General features: G+C 40.2%; 1 protein-coding gene and 1 long non-coding RNA gene across 4 annotated transcripts; one reads left to right on the top strand and one right to left on the bottom strand.

Moving 5' to 3' along the window:
- The first annotated feature begins 1,059 nt into the window (after positions 1 to 1,059).
- On the top strand, positions 1,060 to 9,946 carry LOC146582893 (uncharacterized). 3 transcript variants are annotated; one of them, XR_014888988.1, is made up of 4 exons: positions 1,060 to 1,607; positions 4,947 to 6,182; positions 6,282 to 6,415; positions 9,457 to 9,945. It is a non-coding gene; the product is annotated as an uncharacterized LOC146582893 (long non-coding RNA). The 3 variants fall into 3 exon arrangements; XR_014888992.1 differs by having other exon boundaries at positions 6,305 to 6,415; positions 9,457 to 9,944; XR_014888984.1 differs by having other exon boundaries at positions 4,947 to 6,415; positions 9,457 to 9,946.
- gpib (glucose-6-phosphate isomerase b) lies at positions 6,755 to 16,842 on the bottom strand. The gene is made up of 18 exons (XM_085249661.1): positions 16,646 to 16,842; positions 16,347 to 16,437; positions 16,057 to 16,125; positions 15,721 to 15,840; positions 15,469 to 15,552; positions 15,227 to 15,373; positions 15,037 to 15,108; positions 14,903 to 14,947; positions 14,752 to 14,805; positions 13,568 to 13,628; positions 13,283 to 13,326; positions 12,994 to 13,146; positions 12,746 to 12,875; positions 12,110 to 12,186; positions 10,671 to 10,799; positions 8,644 to 8,719; positions 8,108 to 8,174; positions 6,755 to 7,671 (listed from the first exon to the last, which is right to left on the bottom strand). Exons 1-18 carry the CDS (start codon positions 16,762 to 16,764, stop codon positions 7,548 to 7,550), a joined length of 1,662 nt encoding a protein of 553 aa, XP_085105787.1. The 5' UTR covers positions 16,765 to 16,842; the 3' UTR covers positions 6,755 to 7,547.
- Positions 16,843 to 17,797: the final 955 nt, after the last annotated feature.

Genomic DNA, 17,797 nt, shown 5'->3' with positions numbered 1-17,797 from the left:
TTAATTTGTCATTTATTAAAATTATAAATATATATTTTAACTCAAAAGTACAGTTTTTAAATTTAATGTTGCTGAAACAAAAATAATTAAAAAAATAAATATATCTGATTGAGGAATCACTCATCTTTGGAAAAGAGAGTTTATTACAGAGAAATGGCTCTTTCCAAAATAAAAGCTATACTATACGCTTCTTCTGGGCTATATTCTCAGCAGCATATTGTAGCGGGTCAGGGCTGTTCGGGGTTCTGTTTGTACAGTTATGTTTTGTTTATGTTGCCATAGTGACGGGTGACGCCCTCTTGCTGCGACGGTGTGTCCTTCCGGGGTCAGAGGGCGCCCTGTGTGTTGTTGTTGTTGTTGCTGTGCGGTTGCCGCGCTGAGCAGTTAGCTAGCGGCAGTGTTCTTCTGCAGATGTCAATAAACGGCTGTGCTCCCTGGCTAGCTCACGGGAAGCAAGACCAAACAACACCTCCGTCTCCTCGTTGTCTGAGCTCGCCACATTGGTGTCAGAAGTGGGATGATGGTGGCACCCCATGTTCTGACCCGAGTGACTTTTCCCCCGCCTGTCGTGACCGGCGGTGCGCCAAAAGAAGGCACCTGGACATTTGCAAAGTGAAAGCAAAAAACAAGCGCAAATTCAAACGCGATTTCAATATGTCACATATTGACAGTGGCTCACCGATGCCAATGACATAATTACCCAGCTACATTTCCAAAAGAATGCAAAAGCATTGACATATATTTTTCCTTCCTACAATAGCCCGACGGGCAGGGCAGAGATAGATTTTGGTAGCCCGACTGGAAAAATCGCTAGCCCGATTTTGCAAGCCCTGTGTTACAGGCATGGCCCTTTAAGGATGAAGCCTGATGGGAAATGTATTCGGGATGTGTGTAGCGGGACTGCCTGGTGTGTGTGTGTGTGTGAAGAGAGAGAGCGGAGAAGGGGAAAAAGTAACGGTTAGCTACAGAAGAGACGGAAAGAAAATAAATAAAAGGAATATAATAACTCCCTCGACAGCCAGAGTTGTGTCGGCCATGCTCGCTGTGAGTAAACTGTTTCAGCCCACTGTACGCTGTGTTCGTGCCTTAGAGAAGAAATAAAGTTCGGTGAAGCAGTTTCCTACGCCTCCTTCGATCTTTTTGCTAGCGGAGTTGACCTGTATAGTAAGCTGTTGCCGGCTACGAGTCAGTTACGGAACCTTCAAGTAACTGCCAGAGGTTTCCTTACTACGGTTCGGGGCCGCGGATCTGGCGCGGTAACACCTGTATCTGATTGAGGAGTCACTCATCTTTGGAAAAGAGAGTTTATTACAGAGAAATGGCTCTTTCCAAAATAAAAGCTATACTATACGCTTCTTCTGGGCTATATTCTCAGCAGCATATTGTAGCGGGTCAGGGCTGTTCGGGGTTCTGTTTGTACAGTTATGTTTTGTTTATGTTGCCATAGTGACGGGTGACGCCTTCTCGCTGCGACGGTGTGTCCTTCCGGGGTCAGAGGGCGCTCTGTGTGTTGTTGTTGCTGTGCGGTTGCCACGCTGAGGAGTTAGCTAGCGGCAGTGTTCTTCTGCAGATGTCAATAAACGGCTGTGCTCCCTGGCTAGCTCACGGTAAGCAAGACCAAACGACACCTCCCTCTCCTCCTTGTCTGAGCTCGCCACAATATTAAACATATCAGGTCCCCATAAGGAGAATCATGTGCTAACGGCTGTCTAAATGACTCGGGTAAAGTTTGTAACATGCATGCTTGTTGTTTTTGTCTGCTTCCACTTGTCTTTGCACTAGGATGATGTCGGCGTAAATGTGCAGTCATATTCGTTGTGTTCCCACTAGTGCTCCGTTATCGAGCTACCCCTGCGTGGGGCTAGACGGCTAACACGTTAACGAGCTAACTGCTCGCTAACACACTAGTTCCCACCCATGTAATTGAGCATTGCGTGGCACATCCAACATACTGTTTTACTTTAGTCCATGACGCGCTTACCTTCAGGGTCATATGTCACATGAAAACCAAAATAATTCCAAACGCCACATCTGAATGAGGGTGGGGAAGGTTCAATTTGCCATGTTGCAAGGAGAGCTTAACTTCTGTCTCGCTAGCTTGCCCTGCGCTTGTCCTTCTGATGATGCTGTCTGTGTGCTCAGTGGATCTGCGCTCGACAGTGCAGCCTAGGCTGAGTAGTCGAATGCAGATTTACTGAGCGCTCAACACAGACAGCATCGTCAGAAGGAAAGTTGATACAATAAATTACAAATTTTGTATTGTTCATACATATGCGTACCGAACCGAAAGCACTGTATCGAACGGTTCAATATCGATACGAGTATCGTTGCACCCCTAATATCTATATATCTATATAGATAGATAGATAGATAGATAGATAGACTGTCTTACTGTGTTTGAGGGTGCAGAAAGACATTTTAGGAAGAGGTCAGAATAATCTGAGAAGATCAGACTTTAATCACTGTATAATTCCTATTTATCCTTTTTACAATCACTTCCAGTATGTTTTAAATATCTTTGAAGATTTTATTGATAACTTTTAATTGGCCTCACTACCTTGCTCCTAGCTATATCTCTGACTTCTTAGTACCATATGAACCAGTGTACACTTTGGGATCCTTGGGAAGCGGACTTTTATCCAGGCGCATTGGAAGGGTCTCCCTGAAGAAATTGGCTGAGTCAGTTATTTTAAATACTTAAAACACACTTTCCCGATTTTACAAGAGTTTGAATTTCCATTGAACAGACCTTATTTACAAAACAATTTCTGTTATTTTTGCAACGTCTTCACACATTTTTTTTAATGTCAATTTATTTTGTTGCTCCTGTGAAGTTTGGATTTTGAAAATTGCTATAAAAATAATAGTTATTATTTTATTTCTAAAGAAATTTCACTAGACTCAAATCTCTTTTCACCGGGGTTGTATCCAGAAGAAACATAATAAGACTATAAATTAATAAACATCAGTAATATGTTAGTTTGATTAATGTTCGTTTTTTAAGTATTTTATTTAAAGTATTTTTAAATAAAAAAGCTGATAGTGTTAATTTTAGGAAACACATCCCCTCAGAGATTACGTTTTGTGGAATAAATAAGACAATTAAGCCAAACTAGACAGAATAACAAAATAACAACAACAAAAAACAAACCCTCTCCGGAAATCGGTAATCTTTTCCTAACAATGTTAAAGACATGGATCTAAGACGGCCATATTTAGCGATGTAAAATGATTTTGACATCCTTGAACAACAGGAACCGATTTTTGTCTGTTTCCTATTTTTATTGCTTGATTTCTTTTTGCTTGTTTATTATTTTTTAATGATTCTTTAAAGATAAAGATGTTAACTATAAACGGTCAACCTCCTAATCGTTCACTCCAAAGATCAGTTTTTTCGACATCTGCTAGTCACCCTCCTCTGTGTAGCGTCTTTTGTGGCTCTAAAGGGATTTGAGAAAATAACCCCTCACGATGTCATCATCATTATGCTGGGCAGGGCTTGAAACCTACTTTAAACAGGAAGTCTGACAGACAATTACCAGTAATTTAGTGTCTTGTTTATTTTGACACTGAGTGGGAAAAGAGCCAGATTTCTGTCATGTTAGAGATTCACAAGCAAAAGCTACAACCCCAAATGTACTCCACATGTTTACTGATGAAGATGGGAATAGTGAAAGATTAATGAACGGGTCAAATGCTGCAGTTTAGGGAAGGCCTTATCTTCTCGACCTAGTAGAGCCGCGCGATGCCTCTGAGAGAAGATGGCAAACAGACAAAGAGGGAAGGAATGGAAACAAACAAGCATATGGGGCCTTTAGACGAGTTTGATGTGTGGTTGTAGTTAATTACTACACTACTTCAATTTACATTACATGAGTAATTGCTTTTTTGAGGTTTAGCTAGCAAACTAACACTAAATTGTTAACCAGAAACCAGTAAATAAATAAGAAAGAGCACAAAGGTGACCAATTCACTCATTTACAAGACTTACTGAAAAAAATCTCTTATGCTGAACTATTAAATTTTGAAGGTTAAAATAAATAATCGTATCTACACTGCTCTAGCTTGAAGCTACACAGTCATGTCAGCTTGGTTTGAAATATGTCACCACAATCAGAAATAAAAGCTTTGATGTACAAATCTTTTAAAATAAATCAACATTCAACACAATCCTTGTGTTTGTCGCTGTGATATTATGTTTCCTGCAGACTAACAGAGGTTGATATCAGCGTGGGAGTATTATGTATCTCTCACTTTGTGATGCTGACTTAGAGCCAGATGTTGGTCAGTTTATCTGCAGAGGCAACAAAAAATATGATTCTTACAATGGGTGCTTAGTATGCAAAAACCCACACAGAAAACCAGATAACTGACTTTGGGCCTTCCCAGAGGGAAAAACCAGCCCAGCTGTCTGGTAGCTTGGCAGGGAGAAACCACTAAAAAGCAGCCTCTGATTGACCTGTGAGGTCAAGGGCATCTCAAAGAAGTAATTCTGCTATGAAGGATGCATATGTTTGCATGTGATGCTTTATGCCAGAACTGCCTGTACACTATCTGTGTACTAATGTTGGCAACCAATGTTTAGCGTTCTGCTTTAATACCTGAACAAAATCACACAATGTGCACTGGCATGTAGCTGTAATAGTCCTCAGGATTTTGTTCTTGTTGCGGTGATGGTGAGAATGCAGAGAGCAGTTTTTTTCGATGTGGTCCTCAAAATGGGGAGCTGTAGAAAGTTGAGGAGAAACATGGAGTCTGAGCAGTGGTTAGCTGAAGCACTCTGAGGCCTCGTGCGACTCCAGCAGGCTTCCTTTGCTGCAATATGACAAGCTCTGCCCACGTACTTAAGTTAATCTTTATATAACTCCTGTAGTCATGGGAAAAATGAAGCTGGGCTTGACACGATGGCTTTTTTTTTTTCTTTTCTTTTTTTTTATATCCTCCAGAGTTTTACCAGTGAAGCATGCCAGTGAAGTTCAAGTGAGAATGGCAGCTGGCTGAAGACCTGCAGGCACTCTCCTCCTCTGAGGCCTGAATTTCCGAGCTTTTTTACATGCACGGATGCTGACCGTCAAACTGCTTCCACTGTGGCGCACGATGAATACAAATGTGTTGAGAACATGCTGATGAAGAAAACATGCATCTCAGAGGATCTTTCCATACAACAACAAGCACTTCATGCCATCTGGAAGAATTCCAGTTTTGTGCTCCAAAGCTACACCTGACATTGTCAGTAACATTATGGCAAGCAATGTTGAAGGGGGGCAACTCTTAAACACTCCAGGAGGAAAGAAAAATAACCAAGTGGCCAAACCAATAGAGTATGAAGTGGAATGTGAGGGTGTGCAGCGGCATTGTTCAACAAAAATCTCAGGAACGCACACAGATCCTGTTTAATGCTTTCCCGCTGCAATTTGATTCCACTCTCCGCTGAACCGAGTCGGCCCTGTTACTTCTTCATGTTGATTTGTTACAGTTTGTTTATTCCTGCCTCGAAAATTAACCTGTTTTGAATAATAGTGCGCAGAGTAACGCAGAAGTACTAGAGGCTTTCGCTATTTGTGGATGCAGGTGCACATAGGAAGAAGAAGTCTTTATAGGTGTGGCCATGTTCAACTGTTTAGATGTCACAAGGATGAATATTTCAGCCTTGCTTTTGGCCAAATAGCAGATTTTTCTGGTGAATTGTTCACTTATTAGTTGCTGATACGGGCTGCTATTCTCAAGTAAAACAGATAGAGTCATATGTATGATAAATTCCATTATGTAAGTCTCAGTTGATGCATTTTTGTTTTGCTTTGATTGATTGATTGATTTGTTGATTAGGCCCATAAACTGGTTGTGCTGTCAAAAGCAAAAATGGTTCATCAAAAACTCTGTCTTTTTTTGTCAGGAGTTCCTTTGTTTTTTCCTGGTCTGTTATATTTTTTGAAGATAGCTCCCACTGTGTTACTGTTTTTGGTTAAATGTACACTCGCTTTCAGGTTAGTCTGTGTCTATTCTTTAAATCGTGTCCAGTTTCTCCTGTTACAACCAGGTTCAGCAGCAGTTGTTTACGGAAACATTGCTTTTAATTTAAACCACTTACTAACCTCAGTTAAAAATGACAACTTAGAGAGCGTAAAGGCAAGAAGTGGTATTTTCCCCAAGATTTGAAATGAAACTCGCACTGTCACTGCGAGGTAAGTAAGAGGGATGAAATATTTTCACTCCTGTTCAGGTGCTATAACGTTTTCTTCTATTTTGGAGATTTTTACTGTTTGCTTTTTGTATTTTATTAGTTCACTGGACTTTCTTGTTTCAGTAAGCAGAGTTGCAGGTTTGCTCAGCCTCACCACCATGATGTAGCCAGGGCTTTGCCCCTTCATCTAGGACTCAGCTGAGAGTCATCGAGGGATGAGTTTCAGTGAGAAAGGTAACACCATTTACAAAGAATACTCCAAAATTATCTTCTTCTTTTTTTCTAGCTATGAGTCGAAAATGTGTTCTTTTTGGACTGATTTCACTGATAATTCACAATAAGGCAGAATGTTCTCCTCAGACAAACTCACTTTCTTCTGTATCTTGTTTCAGAGCTAGAGATAAAAAGCACAAGTTAGATTTGAAGTACTGTATTGTTGCCTGGCAACAGGACTGAAAACCCAGCAGTGTCTGGGGGTCTCGGTTTCTTTTTTAACTTTCTGTTTGTCCTTACACACACTCTGTAATTGTACCTGGCAGTGGGTTTAAAGTGAAGGAAACACCGTGAAATATATTTAAGGCTCAGGCTGTTTTGTGCATCAAACAGTACTTAACACAATCATGATTTATTCAGAAGCAAGCTGCCTCTCATACAAGTATTATATGTGATCCTTCTGTTTATCAGGAGAATACAAGGAGATTTTGTTACATGTGTCCAAAACGATCATAAAATTAAATTCTAGTTAAACATAGTGCTGACTGACTTGCAGTCCAGATGCTGTTTAGTCCAGTTGTTTGTTTTTCTCTCTAAGCTAAATGGATGCTGTGGAGTCTGGGGATTTGTGGGGAGGAACAGTACAGATGGACTGACCTTTGACCCTTTGTTCCACTGAATAACTAGTTGATTACTGGGTGGCTCATTTGCTCCCAGCAAATAAATCTGGCACTCTGATGCCATCTAGTGGTGTACTGCTTTTTGTTAGTCGCACGCTCACATCATCATTACATACATGTACATATGTATGAGAAAACCGAACATATCTACATATTCTGTGTGAAGATTTTTATTTCAGGAACAAAATTTCGTGTAACAGTAGAGACAGAGTGGGGGCATGCTTCGCTCTGCCTGTCACGACAGTCTAATACAAAAAGCTTTTCCTCTCACAGTGGTAAACGAACAAACGTGGAAACGACAGCATACTAGACAGTCACGATATTCATAATGCGAGAACAAACATACAGAGTGCTTCAGCTCAACTGCGTGGGAGTGACCAGCTGCCACTGCGGGACTCCTGTCCACGCAGCTCCTGAGCTGATAAGATAGATAATACTGTGGAGTCAAGGGGAAGTTATTGAGGTCACTCAGCTCAGGCAAAATTCTTCTTGAGGAAGTTGATTAGTCCGTTGGTGGAGGAGTCGTGGGAGTGAATCTCAGCAGTGTCCTTGAGCTCAGGCTCAATCTTCTTGGCGAGCTGTTTGCCCAGTTCCACTCTAATAATGCGTATGTGAGGGGAGAAGACATAAATACAAGAGATATGATGGGTTCAGTCATGTGTTAATACATTTTGGAAAATCTGCAAAAATGTATCCACAGTGCCTCAATCTGAAAGCTGCACAGTATAACATTAGGCGTCAGACTTCTCTTAAAGCTTGCTTATTTGAGCACAGCAGCCCCTGGTGTTCAAACCTTTGGGTCAGACAATGAGAAGAAAGTTGGCCTAAAGTGGGGGAGAGGCTTGTTTCGGAAAGGGGATGAACGGAGGGGCCTACACCAAGGCATAGTAAATGTTAAATAAGGTTAATTCTGACTGTGAATCATGCAAAATTTCAGCAGAGTCCAGGAATAAACATGTGGAGCTGCGAATTAGCACAAAAGAGAGACTTTTATTAGGAAACTTGTTGTGTATGCTGAAAGAAACAGACTCACCCCCACTGGTCAAAGCTGTTGATCTCCCACATTAATCCCTGGACAAAGATCTTGTGATCATACATTGCTGCAAAAATGGGAAGAATAATCACAAATTCAACAAATGAAATGAAAACAAAGATTGAATTTCTGAAGCAGCACAATAGAGCTGTTCAGAATAAAACCTGCTCAGTTAGTTTCCCATCATAGGTGCAAACACACTGACTGTTACTATGCAACAGTGTGCAACGTCCTGACTGAAGCTCAGCTGGAAATTGCCACTCTTTGGCTGTTTCAGGAAATTCCCACTGTGTGATCATTACCACCACTGTCTCAGATATCATTTATTATTGTGCAGTCCAGCGCATTTAAAAACAGTGGAAATTATTTCGTAATGTCTCATTTTCAGATAAAACTAACCGGGTTAAATTAGATAATGGTATATGTAGAATTAAATTGATTAAAACGATGTTTAAAAGGACATTAAAGCTTCAAAAGAAATTGTTATTGGTAATGTTACCAATGATAAAACCAGTACAGTGCCAAAAGTGGTTTACCTATAAGTACTCCAAGTGTATATGGAGTCAGTTTCTTGAAGATGATTGAGTTGGTTGGTCTGTTTCCCTGGAATACCTGCGGCGATCAAATAGAAACATTTTAGAATACAATTCACTATTTTGCAAAAATGTTTTTTTTAACAAAGTATACATTGCCATGTCCATACATGTCACTGGAGGGCACTGTCCCCCTAACACAAGATATTCATGGAAAGTTTTTGGGGGGGTTAACTTTTTTAGCTGTTACAATGACTTGACTTTAATTTGAACAAAAATCAGAAGTCTAGTTTAGACACAGATGTAAACATGGTACTTAGCTGTCAGGGCTAAAATTAAATGTTTAAGATGGGTTCAAAAGTGGGTCATTGTCATTTCAGTTTAAGTTTCAAGTTTAAATGTCCACCCACCATGTCACCATCTCAGATTTGCTTATTTCTAATAGGCAATTCCTATTCCTATTTGAAACATATCTCGTTACTGGAAGCTTTTATTTATTTATTTTCTTTATTTTGGTGAACTGAACTGAAATGACACAAGTGAATATCTCTCAAGATCTGGAGAGGTCGTGGTGTGTGTTTTATTGTCTTCGCCTTTCCAAGGCGGAACTGGATCTTGATTCCTCGCCTCTGAACCCGCCCTGAACACACACCTGTGGCTCATTTACACTGATGCTGGCAGACTACTTAAGATGGCAAGAGAGACTGCTTCCTTGCTGGATCGTCACACTACCTAGCATCAGTGTAGCCTAGCCTTTTGAGTATTCCTTGTGCTGTCCTAGAGCTCCCTCCTAATGTTGTTTTCCTCTGTGTACAGGCCTTCTAGATTCCCTGCCGGCTGGATTCCTGTGGATGTGTGTGAGTGAGCATGAGCATTTTGGAGTGGACTATCTGAGTGAGTTGTGGATTGAGTTGAAGAGGAGGGTGCGTGCACCTGCCTTGGACCTTCCCTCCCCTTCAGACCCCCCTCTACTCCCTGGAGCCCCGTGTTATCTGTCTCACTGTATATATGTATCTATCCTCACTTGGTGCCACATTGTAAATAAACCCTCACCTTCTCTCTAAAACTTCAAAGTCCTGTGATTGAGTCCTCTGCCTAATAATCTGTGACAATCCCCTCATTTTTTAAATTGCAAATACATATGTCTTTGGGGTTTTAGTACAAAGCTGGATCGAAATTTAATTTGAAACCAGTGTGATTGGACAGGCAGATGATAGAGGATGACATTTAAAAAAAAACAAATATTAAAACATGAATGAAATTCTGTTTTTAATGCAGTTAACTCTGGTTTTCTGTTGCAAAATAAGCTTACTGGCTTGTGGACAGTCAAAACTGAGTTTTTTTTCACAAGCTAGGGTGTTGCTAGTACATTATAGCAAGAAGGTTCAGAGTTTGATTCTCCTGGTTGTCTGAGGAGTTTGAAGATGCACTTAAATGGTTTCTGAAAAAGTCTGCATCCTTGATTCAGACTGTTTGTGTTTGCGGTCCTCTTTGGATGAGATACATATAAGCTAAATCATCAAAGAAGTCAAAGGCAATTTATTCTTCAAATAAAATCAATAAATGCCTCCATTGTCAGACCATGGTCATATTTAACCTTTAAAAAAAACAAACTCCAGTGCATTTCAGCAAAAAAGCCTTCAGTAAGCCTCCAGGGTTATTTGAAAAAGAGAGTGCTTTGAACTTCTTTGATGTTTTAGAGTTTGCAAATGTAGCGAGAAGAAAAGGTGTATTTTCATTTTTCAGCCAACGTTAGACATAAAGAGAGATGTGGGGGTTTTTTTGTTTTTTTTAGATGTCTTTTCACTTTTCAAAGTGACACAGTTGTCTTCAACATCTGTTTACAGAGTTTTTACTGGGTGAGTCTCTCTAACCTGCTGTCAAAAACAATTTGCAATCGGGTTTGTAAAAGCAACATGACAGGGAGCTCTCCTCTTAAGTTTAGGTTTTAGTTTGTTGCTGTTACATGCTATCAGCAGCGCAGCAGGTTCATTATCTTTGATAAGGTAGTTTCTCTTTATTCTACGTACTTTGTGTGGTAGGATTTTCTCCAGAGCCTCCCCACTCAGGCCGCTTGCCTCCAGCTCCCTCTTGGCCTCTTCGGTAGTCTTACCTTTCATCAGAGCCTCTGTCTGAGCCAGGAAGTTGGCCAACAGGATCTACAGTCAAATGAAACAGGCAGTTTTAGATAGTGTATTTCCTACATGATTAACAAACAGATAAGTAACAAATTAAAATAATATATATAAAATGTCTCAGTATCTGGAACTGAAAGAATTCAGCACCATTCTTCTAAAAGATACTCCCTCATTTCTGGGACACATCAGTCCAAAATCTCCTGTACTTGTTTAGCTGGCCCTCGTGCCCTTCAAATTGGGGCATAGTGATCCTGAAACTGATTTCTCCCATAAATATTCTTTAGAATAAAGGTGATCACTCAGAGCAACTTTTCATTGATTTGCGCTGACCCTTTTTTCTAAGGACATGAGTGGAATCAAACCATTTTACAAAAATGCACAGCATAAAAGAACCAACAAATCCACCGCAAAGATCAAAAGTTCAATTTGTTGCTGCGTCTTTAAATAGATGTTGGCATAAACTGGTTTGACCACTATGACAAATTAGAAGGAAGCAGAAAATAAATTGAAGGTCAGTGGCTTGCACCTCAGCTCCAGTGCGCAGCTCTTGTTCTGATGCTAATGTCGGAGGTCTGACAATCACCTCAAGGTGCCAGTGCAATATCATATATGTTGCCAAATAACTTGTCTTGGAGCTTTGAGAAAATGCCCACAAAAGTTATATCAGAACATGCAGCTCTCTTGGGAATAGTTTATTGTGACTTTTCGTAGCTATTTGTTACACTGATTTTAATAATTTCTAATTCCACCCCAAGCTCTACCTCTCGGACAAACCTTATCATAAAACCATCATTTGAAGTTTATGCTTTGGACTTTCATCTCACAAATCCAACAAGCAGCCTCCGCCAACCACCGTTTAAAACAATTAAAAACAGCTCTAATATTGGTCTCTTTATCTAGCTTTATTAAATCTACTAACATTATGCATCCTATTAGCTTGTATGTGTTGCTGAAAAGGTGGTGTATTGGCATGCTTGAGATTTTTTCAGAAAAGTAGTGCTTACGGTTGACTGTGAAATATCTAGGAGGAAAGAAATTCCACAAACTATCCTGTAGCAACAGTGGAATCCTATTATAGTACCACATTTCAAGTCAGTGAATTCTTTCACAAATATTTATATAAGTAGACTGCATGGCTAGGTGCTTACAGGGAAACTAAAAGCACTGTAATTTTAAGATTAAGCGGTATGGCTGAATACTTTTGTCTATACAGTCTAGTAGAGTAGTCTAGGATGTGGTCAAACTCATTTAATATCCTAAACAAGAGACAGACTTCGCAATATCTGCATAAATGCTGCTTTAGACAGATACCTCTCTAACATCAGTGATACCTTGTGGTGCAGGTTGTCTCTGATTGGATGCTGTGATTGAGCTGGAATCAGGAAGTCACAAGGCACCATTCGAGTTCCTGAAATGAACATGTTGAGTCGCATTAGTGACAAACTTAACCAGGTAGCAAACTGGATTAAAGTCCTTTAGTCTGTGGGCTACATGCAGCTCAATTTGATCCTGGACCATTAAGATAATTCCAGTTCTTTAACTGTATATAAGTTTACTCTGAAGAGTTTCACCTGCACTGAAACCATAATATTTTTAAATGAAAACACACCTTATCACTTTCCCTCACAAATTTTGCTAGACAATAGAAATGTATATTTCTTGGTAAATTATTATTTTTTTCTTATATGCTGAGTGATACAAACAGAAATAATCACCAGCCTGAGGTGTCTTAAGACAACTGACAGCAATTTCAGTGATATGGCTCAGATTTCCACATTCACTGAGTCTGTTAATTACATGTAACTAAACTACAATAGTATATACTGTTTTTATGATTCAACAACTCACCAACCTCCAGAAATACTTTAATGTGCTGGTTTTTGTACACAGTCTACATATTTGACAACCCAGGACCAGAAAAAGACCAGCTGAATCAAATGTCTGTTGCTGCTCCCAGGTGGAGTTACCTTGGTGGATGAGCTGGTAGAAGGCATGCTGTCCATTTGTTCCAGGCTCTCCCCAGACTATTGGCCCAGTGTGGTAGTTCACACGTGTCCCATGATTAGTAATGCACTTTCCATTTGACTCCATGTCACCCTAGACAACAAACACTCTCAATATACAATGACTCACTTATATTATTAAAATAATCTATCAACTCTATAAGTTGATTTAAAATAATGTTTTGGATCACTTCTGCATTGTGGGGACAGACCTGTTGGAAGTAGGCAGTGAAACGGTGCATATACTGGTCATAGGGCAGCATAGCCTGGGTCTCAGCGTGGAAAAAGTTGATGTACCAAATGCCCAACAGAGCCAACAGGATGGGAGCGTTCTTATCCAGGGGAGCAGTACGGAAGTGCTTGTCCTATATATGAAAGGGTAAACCTAATTTACCTTTATGTTTTCTGTATCATTCTTTAGGGAAAAAATCATAACAATAATTTTCAATATCAGGCAGGTGAAGAAGTGACACTTTGAACATCTCATTATGGTGTACCCACCATCCAGTGTGCTCCTGACAGAAGCTTCTCAAAGTTGTCAAAGCCTGGAGATCAGATGCACAAGAAAAGTTAAGTGATTGTGTAGACTTTTAGCACTGTACTTGGGATGAATATGATTGCTGGTCCACACATATAAGTTTTCATATATGTTTTAGCAATGATTTTAGATACTGACATAAAAATGCAAATATTTCTCCTCAGGATGGACCCAAGTAACCTTGGTATTCCTGTAGTTTAAGCCCCAGCGAGCTCCCTGAAATGTGTGGGTGTGTTTACTGTACATACCAATGTGCAGGGCAATAGCCATTCCAATTGCAGACCACAGGGAGAAACGACCACCAACCCACTACAAGAAAACACACAAAAATTATACAATGTTTTGTCCCATTTTAATAAAAGGAAGCCAAGGTTATGCATATATGCAATTAATAAACACCACACTTGATCTTTATAGCTTTGTTAAATAGTAGCAAGAAATGTATGATTTGCCTCTCAGCCTGGCTGGGGGGCTTCTTTGCCTCCCTCCTGCTGTGTGCCCAGCCTGGAGGCTACGGTCTGTGACCGGCTCCCGGTGCAGACGGCTCCCTGTTATAGTGTTTCCTCACTTGGCACATGTGTACCCAGCCCAATTTTACTCTTTAAGTGTGCGTGTGTGTGTGTGTGTGGGGGGGGGGGGGGGGGGATATGTGTGTATTCACATTGTTTATGTTAATGAGAGTGTGGGGAGTGAGTTGGAGGGTGGGGTGGGGTGGGCTGCTTTTAACCATGTAAAGCACTTTGTGCTACATTTTTTTTTTGTATGAAAAGTGCTTTATAAATAAAGATTGATTGATTGATTGATTGATTGATTGCTTCAGTCTTAAATCTTTTCCAAAAGTTCTTTTAGGCATTTTTTCTCCCTTCTTCTCTCTTTTGGACTGAAAATACTGTAGACTAGAGGCGGACAATACATTTTTCCAAGGGGCCACATGAGAAACTGGGACTGATGTCGAGGGCCACATCAATAAGCTTAACTCAGTTTCATTTGATTTTAATTTTAGCTCTTTATAAGCTTATTGTGGCAGCCCTCTATAACAGTCCCAGTCTCCCATGTGCCCCTTTGGGAAAATTGATTGCCCACCTTTGCTGTAGATTTTGTGCATGCAGCCATTTTCTCCTGACATAAAGGCCACATTATAGCTGTTACCTTTAAAATACCAACAATGTAACTAAATGCAACTCTCTGACCTTTGATGCAACTCAGCCTTTACAGTAACCTCTGCAAGAGAGAAGGTCACTACCAATAATAACTGAGACTGAAGAGAGAGGCTTCTGATTACCCGGCAGCTGCTGTTCAGAGAGTCTGTCTCACCTACTTCACAGGTCAAAAGTCTGCTTTATTTATAGCTTCTACTCTCGCTCCATGGCACCGTGTGGACGTGAAAAACCTGCATACAGTGTGTGTGCTTTAAAGCTCAAAGGGCACTCACGTCCCAGAACTCGAACATGTTCTCTGTGTCGATGCCAAAGTCTTTCACTTTGGGCTGAAGGGGAGACAGAGAAAAACAGAAAAGTTAGTATTAGAATGTGTAGATGCAGCGAGAGGCTTATTAACCCTGAAAAAAATTTGGTACAACTTACACCATTGGTGGAAAGAGCCACAAAGTGTTTGGCGACAGCAGCTTTCTGTTGAAACATATCAAATTTATAATTAAGAAAGACATCCTTTTAGTGTAGTAATGAAACTGTGCTGTGCAGGATTGCTGCAAACTCACATCTTTGGCATGTTCGAGGAACCAAGCTTTGGCCGACTCAGCATTTGTAATTGTCTCTTGTGTGGTGAATGTCTGTATATATAGGAATACACATATATTCATGCAGCAATTTATAAGGAACTTTCTGTCTGTGCTTGAAGATTTAGCAATAAATAAATAAATATTCCTCATTTCTTCATGAACATGCTACCTTGGATGCAATGATGAAGAGGGTTGTCTCAGGGTTGAGCTGTGCCAGGGTTTTGGCGATGTGGGTGCCATCAATATTGGACACAAACCACACACGAGGTCCATCTTTTGAGTACGGCTTCAGGGCCTCAGTTACCATCAGGGGGCCCTACAGGTCATGGTAAGGAAAAAAAAAAGTCAGGCCTATTTGTGTTATTATTAATATATGTAAGATTAACAGATCTTTCAAGCTAATCCACTCACAAGATCAGATCCTCCAATTCCAACATTAACAACATCAGTGATGGCCTTCCCTGTGTAGCCCTTCCACTCGCCACTGCGAACTTTCTGCAACACATAAATCGCAAACATTATTTTTGTGGGTCTATAAACTGCTGATAGCTGCATCAAAAAATTCATGAGCAGGGCTACAAAACTGACATAGTGAATTGTTTAAACAGTTCTGTGGAAGAGCTTTTGTTGTGATTTTGTGCCTTTATTTTTGGGTTCACTCACATGACAGAAACCCTTCATTTTCTCCAGAACCTTATTAACGTCTGGCATTACATCCTTCCCATCCACCATGATGGGAGTGTTGGAACGGTTCCTCAGAGCCACATGGAGCACAGCACGGCCCTTCATTTCCACAGCACCAGGAGATAAATGTTAATATACACAGACTCTTACTATCAGCACTGAAGCACTGGGTATTTTTCTGCTGGCTGCTTACACTGCTCGTGAATGAGAAGTGAATGGGTTTTTCAGCTTGCATTTACTGTACTTAGTGTTCATTTTTAAGAGAAATAAAAGAAAGAGTGTTAAGCGAAGTTATGACTGTTTAACAACGAGCACCTCAGTGAAGTTTATCTTCTCTCCAGTAAACATCTTCTCTCTGGCAGCCTCAATGCCTCTTGACTTGGCCTAATGAAACAATAAATATGAATGCTATGTCAGTAACAATTTGGGAAGTTTTAAACTTATGAGCAGTCCTTCAAAGAAACACAACTTAAGTGAAGATGAAACTTGTATCTGATGAACTGACCCCCACTTTCTGCTTGATGAAAGGATTGATTGGCTAATGATTCGGTAATTAATATAAACAGTTTAAAGGCCACAGATCATTTAAATGTAAATTGAATTACCAGGTCAACCAACATTTTCATAACGTCCTCTGTGATGAGGTTCTTGGAGTAATCCAGAAGAATGTCTCCATCCTCAGTTTTCAGTGTGAGGCTATCGGAGACAAGATGAGGATATTTTCTGAGTATCAGTATCCAGACAAAAACGATCATTTTGTCGTTGTGTTGAGGTTTGACATGTGTGTAATGAAGCCACACAGAGGTCTGTTATGTGAACATGTCAACAGATGATAAAACAGAATTAACATTAACTTACCAAATACATCAAACATATCTAAATGTATTCTGTTCTTGTTTTATACCTGAGCTTGTTGAATCTCTCCTTGTCAGCCTCAAACATGTGCCTCATGTTGAGGCCCAGGGCGTGGGCTGTGTACCACTCCTGCAACTTTTGAAAGTTGGGGTCCTGAGTAAGTCCCATGCTGTCCAGAGAGGGGGGCTTGCTGTGCTCCACTGTGCTCAACTATCTTGGCTGAGTGCGACTGAGCAGGTCAGAGAGAGAGCTTTTTGAAGGGCACAGTCTAGATCTAAACTTGCCCCTCCTACAAGAGACATATAATATCCATGACCTGAGCGTGTCACACTTGCCCACTGTCTTGCAGGGTTTGAGTGCATGTAGTTCACTGTGCCACACGGATCATCACACAGGTCAGACAATGTGTTGTACCTTTTCTTATTTTTCTCTTAAATGGTTATACAGTAGTCAAATAGCCAAAAATGGCCACAGTTTAAAATAAGATCAGTGGATGACATAATCACTGTAAGTCTCCAATTTCTTTTCACTTGTTCTGTATCTGTGAAATTTCAGTGAGAGTGGACATCTCTAATATGCCCATCTCAGAGACAAAGAGCACAGCAGTGAGCACAGCAGCCCCTTCCAACTTCTGTTTGTGAGGGGAAGCCAGTCACAAAAAATGGAAGGTGGCCATAAATGTTAAGACTCAGTTAAGTTAAAACTCAGTTCATACTCATTTAAAACTGAGTATAAGGGTTGCATTTATGCCCAAGGCAAAGAAGAATTATATGAACGCAACAACTTTTCATTTTGTAATGAACTACTAATTTACATTTAGTAATATTCTTCTCCAACTATATGTGGGGAAAAAGGAAACATCCAAACTATAGACTAAGCTTTTCTCGCAGGTTTCTCATCCAAACCTGCATTGTAGTACGCTGCACTGAAGTCCAAAAACAAGCATATTGGCTTGTTACTAGTTATGCCTTATTTAGCATTACTGTTCTACAGCTAGTAAAAAAAGACAAGCGACCATTTATGCTCAGCTAGTTCTTGGTAAATGTGTGTAACATAATGTGTTTTAATATGCTTGATTTCAGTACGTGCATATTTTATGTAACACATAGCGATTAAATCAGTTGACCTAACAGTGCAAATTGTGGCTCCTCTTTAATTATCTAAATCTGAAAGTTGTAACCCTTGTTGAGACACTGCAGAT

The sequence above is a fragment of the Mchenga conophoros genome, linkage group LG1, assembly GCF_057382185.1.
Source record: "Mchenga conophoros isolate Kocher_MC1m ecotype Shallow Benthic linkage group LG1, M_conophoros_male_GT1.1, whole genome shotgun sequence".
Classification (NCBI taxonomy): domain Eukaryota; kingdom Metazoa; phylum Chordata; class Actinopteri; order Cichliformes; family Cichlidae; genus Mchenga; species Mchenga conophoros.
This window is presented reverse-complemented; position numbering and strand designations above follow the sequence as displayed.

Excerpts from the sequence above, each read along its gene's own strand:
- gpib (XM_085249661.1), bottom strand. The coding sequence starts at position 16,764 with ATGGGACTTACTCAGGACCCCAACTTTCAAAAGTTGCAGGAGTGGTAC. Across the intron at positions 15,553-15,720 it reads AAATGAAGGGTTTCTGTCAT|AAAGTTCGCAGTGGCGAGTG; the intron begins GTGAGTGAACCC and ends TATGTGTTGCAG. Across the intron at positions 7,672-8,107 it reads AACAGCTTTGACCAGTGGGG|AGTGGAACTGGGCAAACAGC; the intron begins GTGAGTCTGTTT and ends ACGCATTATTAG.